The sequence below is a fragment of the Oryza brachyantha genome, chromosome 3 (genome assembly GCF_000231095.2).
Source record: "Oryza brachyantha chromosome 3, ObraRS2, whole genome shotgun sequence".
In the NCBI taxonomy this organism is placed as follows: Eukaryota; Viridiplantae; Streptophyta; class Magnoliopsida; order Poales; family Poaceae; genus Oryza; species Oryza brachyantha.
The window spans coordinates 13,870,059-13,876,226 of NC_023165.2; the positions used below are offsets into that span (position 1 = coordinate 13,870,059).

Below are 6,168 nucleotides of genomic sequence, written 5' to 3' on the forward strand. Positions count from 1 at the left end.
TGCATAGCCCCATATTTATCATTGTCGACATAAAACATCAACACAGAGCATACCACAACTTAATTAAAATAAGTCAATTTGAGTGCATATGATAGATAAAGCTATATATTATATTGGTCTATAAGCTTGAGAAATTTAGATGACAAACATCAGTTACCAAGATGTACTAGCTAGTGCTAACTTAGGCCAAACAGAGAACAGATATACATTAACAACACTCATACATGTTAAATAAAGGCATTGCCGATTGATCCATACAATCAAAATCTTTGACATTGATCTCAGACTCTCAGTATTACTTAGTCACACAAGAGTTTTCATTATTTAAGACAGTGAAGTATTCATGTCAGCAAAGGGGAGCAATTCCTGCTGAAAACTTTGGTGAAATTGTTCTCCCCATATATCGATGATATCATGAGAACCATTCCGCGTCCCATCCTTCGATTTCTCCTAGATCCATTCTGCACACCAAGAATCATGCACCGTTAAAATAAAGAGATTTTTACAGTTCTCTAAAATATAACTGCAGATAAAATTTTTAGTACCTCGATATACCTAAATATTTGGGGGTACCCAGTTTTTAAATTAGAAAATCTTGTATCTCACGTACCTTCACAAGAATGACAAAAATCTTCTAAATTGAAAAGCAACCACAGATTGAATGATAATGCTCTTGTTACTCATATGCATATACATGACAGTAGGTTTGACTTAGGATAAACCTAAATTAACTTAGAATATGAAACAGAGAAAATAGTTATTAGCATGTGCATATGATCTTCCCCGTTATTGTAAGAACATATATATTAAAAGTAAGCTAGAATTACAAAAAGTACAGTACATACGAGATCAAGTCTCCAATTTTGTTAAGCCAGGAAGATATAGGAACGGTGCCTAAAACATATAGGAGTAGTTTTAATTGGTGATCCACGAGGACGAAAACTTATAGCTGAATTCTATATAGCTCTAGATGGAAAAGGCTTACAACCATATATATAATTTGCGCTCGAGATAATCTAGAAAATGAACATGCATGCAAACTGTAAAACCTGTAGCTTAGCGTATACTAATAGATCACACTAGCTCGTTAATTACCAGAAAACTAACTGTTCAACCAGTAACATGCTGTAAATTAAATTCAATCTTTCGGTTCTCTAGCTATGTGGTATCACAGAACAGATCAAACATTAGATGATAAAATATTAATTACCTCGGCAAGGAAACGTCTTCGCCATAGCTCCCACTGTGGTAGCCGTAGCACTGATCGCTGAAATGCATCCCCAGCACGTCAGAGCTTCTTTCTTTGGTGATCTGATGGCCAAGGCTGTCGCTGAGCCAATCCGGCGTGCATGTCACCGTCAGCTCGTCCTCCGCCGTCGCCGTCGCCTGACCTTCGGGTGCTGCACCGGCGCCGTCGCTGCCGCCCACGCTGTCGAGGAGCTTGCTCCACCACGCCGACGTGACGAGGTTCACGGTGTCGCTCCACTCGATGTCGTGCTGCTCCCCGATGGAGCAGAGGGCCGCCATCTCCTCGTCGTCCAGCACCCGGTGCAGCGACGGGTCGGCGGCCTCGGCCGCCAGCGAGGCGTTCTCCGCGGTGAGGGCCGACGACGACATGTCCTGGCCGCCGGCCGCCGTCGTCGTGACCGATGGAGAGGAGTAGACGGAGTAGGACGACGTAGGCGACGGCTGGCGGAGCAATGGAGCTTCAAAATAGCTGGTACTAACCTTGCCGCCGCCGTCGATGTCGTCGGCGATGACGACGCTGTTGAAGCCATGCAAGCTAAGGTTCAGCCCTAACGGCTGCGCAGGGAGAGGCACCTGCAGCTGCAGGTGATCCACCAAGCCATGGCCGCCTGAGCCAACGCCAGCCATGGGTGCAGCAGCAGCTGCTGCTGCTGGTGTGTGGTAAGGGAGAGGAGAGGAGTAGCCGCAGGTGGCAGGAGCTGAGAAATGCGTAAGCGGTGAATTGTACAGGTAATCCGAGAAGGAAGCATAGCCCATAGCTGCAGAGGCTCTAGTTGCACTTGCATGCTGTGCTTCTTCTTGCACGACTAGCTGATGAGCTGCCACCACCTCTTGCTGCTGCTGCTGTTGCAGCTGCAGCAGTTGCTGCTGCTGCTGCTGCTGCTCCTTGGCTTGTCTCATGGAGGCCCTATGGATCTTGAGAGCTGTGACAATCTCTCTCCTGGCCTCTGCCATGTTGAGTAGCCTCTCCTGGTAAGGCCTGCTGGTGTGCAGCCTCCTCCTGACCTGCTTCTTGTGTGGCTGTGGCTGTGGCTGTGGCTGTGGTGGTGGTGGTGTTGTTGCTGCTAGGGGGTCTTCTGGCTGTGGTTTGGCACTGGCGCCCATGGTGATGGTGGTGTGGTCTTTGGATCTTGCAGTAGATGAGGAGGAGCTAAGTTGCTTGACAAGGCTCCTAATGTAAGCCCCTGAGAGGTGTGGCTCTTCTTGTTTGCTGCTGTTGGCATTGTTCTTTGAAGAGGAGGATGAAGTGGTGGTGGTGGTAGGAACTAGTAGCTTGTGGTTCCTCATCTCAATCTCTCTCTCTCTCTTGTTGCTAGCTAGTGAGATTCTTCTCTAGCTTTCTTGCTAAAGAGAAGAGAAGAGAAGGCAAGAGAAGAGAAGAGGCTGCTAGAGAAGTGTATGTGAAGGTGATATAAATAGGGTGGTACTAGGAAAGCATATGTATGTGTACATGCATGTACAGTAGTTTGTTAGGATGCCATATGGTTATCTATCCTTTTGGCAATGCATGGCATACAATGGCCTTATGGTAGGTAGGTAGGTTGGCAGATAGTGTAGCTAGAACAGACAGCACACAAGGGTGGGTCATGTCATCTTTTTGGTACTTGAATACAAACATTGACTCTAGCTTGCCCAACAAATTAAACAGCCCAAGTCTCCCGGCCGGCCGGCCCCCATATCTCAGGGATATGTGTGTAGACATTTGTTTTCTGGTCATTCAAAGGTCAAGCTTTTAGATGGATATAGACGATATATAGGAAAGAATTCGAGGCAGGCTTTCTCACACAGGCCAAAAGAGTCATAATCTGGTGCAATTCCTAGCGACCTTTTTAGACCATTTTAATCCAAAATTTGAAAATAAACCAAAAGTCTTATTTCTAAGACTAAACAATTTTTTAGTTTGGTCGTGATAATTTCATTGGCACGAAGGCAAACCTCGCTACGTTAGCGTGGCAAGTTTACGATGCCATGACAAGCCATTCGTTGTCGTTAGGGCTGAAAGAAAAGCTCGTGTGGCTCGGTAGCTTGCTCACTTGTGGCTGGCTCGGTTGGGTAGGCTTGACTCGTTTCAATTATTTAACGAGCCAAGCCATCATTTTAACTCATTTAGAATAATGTTTGCGAGCTACACCAAAGAAATTTCCTAGATTGGTTTATATTTTGGTTCTTAGAATATATACCATCTTGATCATAAAATTATAGAGGCATGAAACTGAATTTAGATTATGTATTTTATATTTGAACTGAATTTATTGTCTTTTATATTTATGTTTTTGTGGTTATTGTAAATTTATAGTGCAAAGAATCTATCTAAATGTGGTGGCTCATGAGCCTAATAGCTAGATTGAGCTAGCTAACGAACTGAGCCGAGCCGAGCTACCTCGGCATCCAGCCGTACATATATACTTCATGCAATCCCTGTTCATTTGTTGTTTTCCGATGTCTAAATTTATAGAAGGAAAACAGAAACGAGAATTGATCAGAATCCAATCAGTACACCAAGAACGACAGCCCAGAATGTTGCTGTCTGCACATGGACGCAAAAGTAGCTAGCGAGGGTATGGGGGGCTTGCATGATTCGTTTCAAATATGGCCAACTCCTTTGTTCAGCGGTAGCTTCTTGCTGCATGCAGCACACAACCGACTCGACAAAGCGATAAGATTCATCAATCAATCACATAAAGATAAGCAGGTGTACATGCATGACCTACAAATTAAACACAGACATTTTACAGCAAGTGGACATATATATAGATGTGCATGAATTTTCCTTTGATGCATGCATACATATGCATATGGCCCGGCCGATATATAGAAATAAGCAGAGAATATGAATCATACATACATCTATATACTATTAAAAGAAAGAGATTTGCTCCGGTCCAACAAAAAGCATCTCGAGATACCGGTACCTCAAGGTACTAAATCAGTTTCCACCATTAGACCTAGCTGAGTAGGATGTATACTGATAGATCCAACGATCAGAAATAATTTGGTACCGTGAGGGTACTATATGTAATATGATGATCAATATTGGTTTAGATGTAGCAGAGCCAGCTGCAAGTGCAGTCCTTGCCATCCCTTATTGTACCCTACTTGCTGATAGAATGATTGTCATCTATGTACTTACTACGGACCCTCTCTAGAGATCTCTCTGTCAACAAACTAGTATTTCATCCGTCTTAAAAAACTTTATTTTTAGCATGCTTCACATATCTACAAAACTACAAACACAACAATACACTTTATTTTTTTTAAACTCTAATGCATTTGTTATCTACTTTGTTCAAATATAGATTTATATGTTCACTGTTTAACCAAATTACCAAACTCCAATACAATAATTGATAAATAAAAAATAGGATAAAATCTTTTTGGACGAAGGCATGCAGTAACAAGATTGAGCCGAGCCGAGCCGAAAAGATAGAAGACATGCTAGCTGGATCAGCATGATAAGGTAGGAAGGAGAGCTAGAAATTGAGGGCCGAAAAGGGAGAGGCTGCCCACGACGACTCATGGATTGAGGTATTAATATGTCCATTAATGTGGTCGTTGCATGCATGCTCGATCGACCGAGCTAAGAGTAGTATGTGCATATATATCCACAACTGAATTCAGATGGTCAATCAACATCTCCTGACTTGATCGATCTCTACACATACCTACGATGGCTTCGTACTCACTCTGTCGTATTTTAAGTTGCTTCCAGAATTTAATTTAAATTTGTCATAAAATATAACTCATGATTCACCTGCCTTCTTATAGCAACCAACGGTGAGTCCTGTAGGAGCCCAATACACTATTTGGTGTGTGACCTAGATCACGAACAAGGCGAATATGCCATGAAAAACAATTAACTTTCATTGCCTATCCACTGTGAATGTGAATTCAAGTGTATGAATGCTCAAATATTCCGCTAATGTATTTCTCAAATAATCTCCCCTTTTCGAGTGAGCGTGATGGACTTTTATAGTCCATAGATCTCCTTAAAATGTTATAAGAATACCCCTTAATCCAAACAAAGTTTACTAGGGCATTTTGGTAATCTAAGCAACTATCGTGACCACACTATAAGTTGTCACTATATAGCACTTGAGTGATGTTCTGCAGATATCTTAGAGAGAATATCCCATAGAAGCATAACCGGAGGAGAGTATGTGCACAACTGAATTCAGATGGTCCTGCACATCTCCGACTTAATCTCTACACATATGATGTTGTGCCATGCATGCATGGTTTCGTACTCACTTCTAAGATTTAATTTAAATTTGTCTTAAAATATATCTCATGATTCAACTTGTCTTCTTCTATAAACCAACGTCAGAGTCCTGGAGTATAGCCTAATACACTATTACTTAGCTTAATTGTCTAACTAATTAGATGATTATTATGTAAAAAATACTAGAGGAGGTGAGGCCACTCCACGACCCTCCATGTGTCTGCCACTTAAATGAACTATCATGAGCCATATACTATCTCCGTCTCTGAATATTTGACGTCGTTAACTTTTTTATGCACGTTTGACTATTTGCCTTATTTAAAAATATACTAGAGGAGGTGAATGATGGACGGCCTCGAAAACGATGCGCCCATCTCTCCCGCGGAGTGGGGAGCCGAAGAAACTCTTCCATTAATGGTCGATGGGACAAGGCTGATATGAGTCCTATCCCCTGCTGGGGGAGGTGCATGCTCCTGACATGCTTTTGTTCTTCTGTCGTATCCGTCAATTTGGCGGTGACTAACCACGCCCCTCACATGCCTTATTGGCTGTGGCACCATGTAGGTGACAGGACGCATTAAAGGCGGCGGAAAGGCGTCGTGCACTGGGGTTCCTCAGCTAGCATGCCTCCGGCGCGCCAACCAAGGCCCCGAGGGGTCGGGAAGGCCCGACGCCTCTTCATGGGGATGGCAGCCTCTCGG

General features: G+C 43.3%; 1 protein-coding gene across 1 annotated transcript; it reads right to left on the minus strand.

Annotated features, from left to right (window-relative positions):
* Positions 1 to 412: 412 nt before the first annotated feature.
* Positions 413 to 2,535, minus strand: LOC102710773. Its single transcript, XM_040521646.1, has 3 exons — positions 2,114 to 2,535; positions 1,211 to 1,765; positions 413 to 461 (listed from the first exon to the last, which is right to left on the minus strand). The coding sequence occupies exons 1-3, from the start codon at positions 2,533 to 2,535 to the stop codon at positions 413 to 415; spliced, it is 1,026 nt and encodes a 341-aa protein (XP_040377580.1).
* Between the last annotated feature and the right edge of the window lie 3,633 nt (positions 2,536 to 6,168).

Bases quoted from the DNA above. Each gene is read 5' to 3' on its own strand.
- LOC102710773 (XM_040521646.1), bottom strand. From the start codon at position 2,535: ATGAGGAACCACAAGCTACTAGTTCCTACCACCACCACCACTTCATCC. The intron at 1,766-2,113 runs GCAACTGCTGCA...TGGCTTCAACAG, and splicing joins GAGCAGCAGCAGCAGCAGCA to CGTCGTCATCGCCGACGACA. The intron at 462-1,210 runs GTAATTAATATT...CTTGGTGTGCAG, and splicing joins GAAGACGTTTCCTTGCCGAG to AATGGATCTAGGAGAAATCG.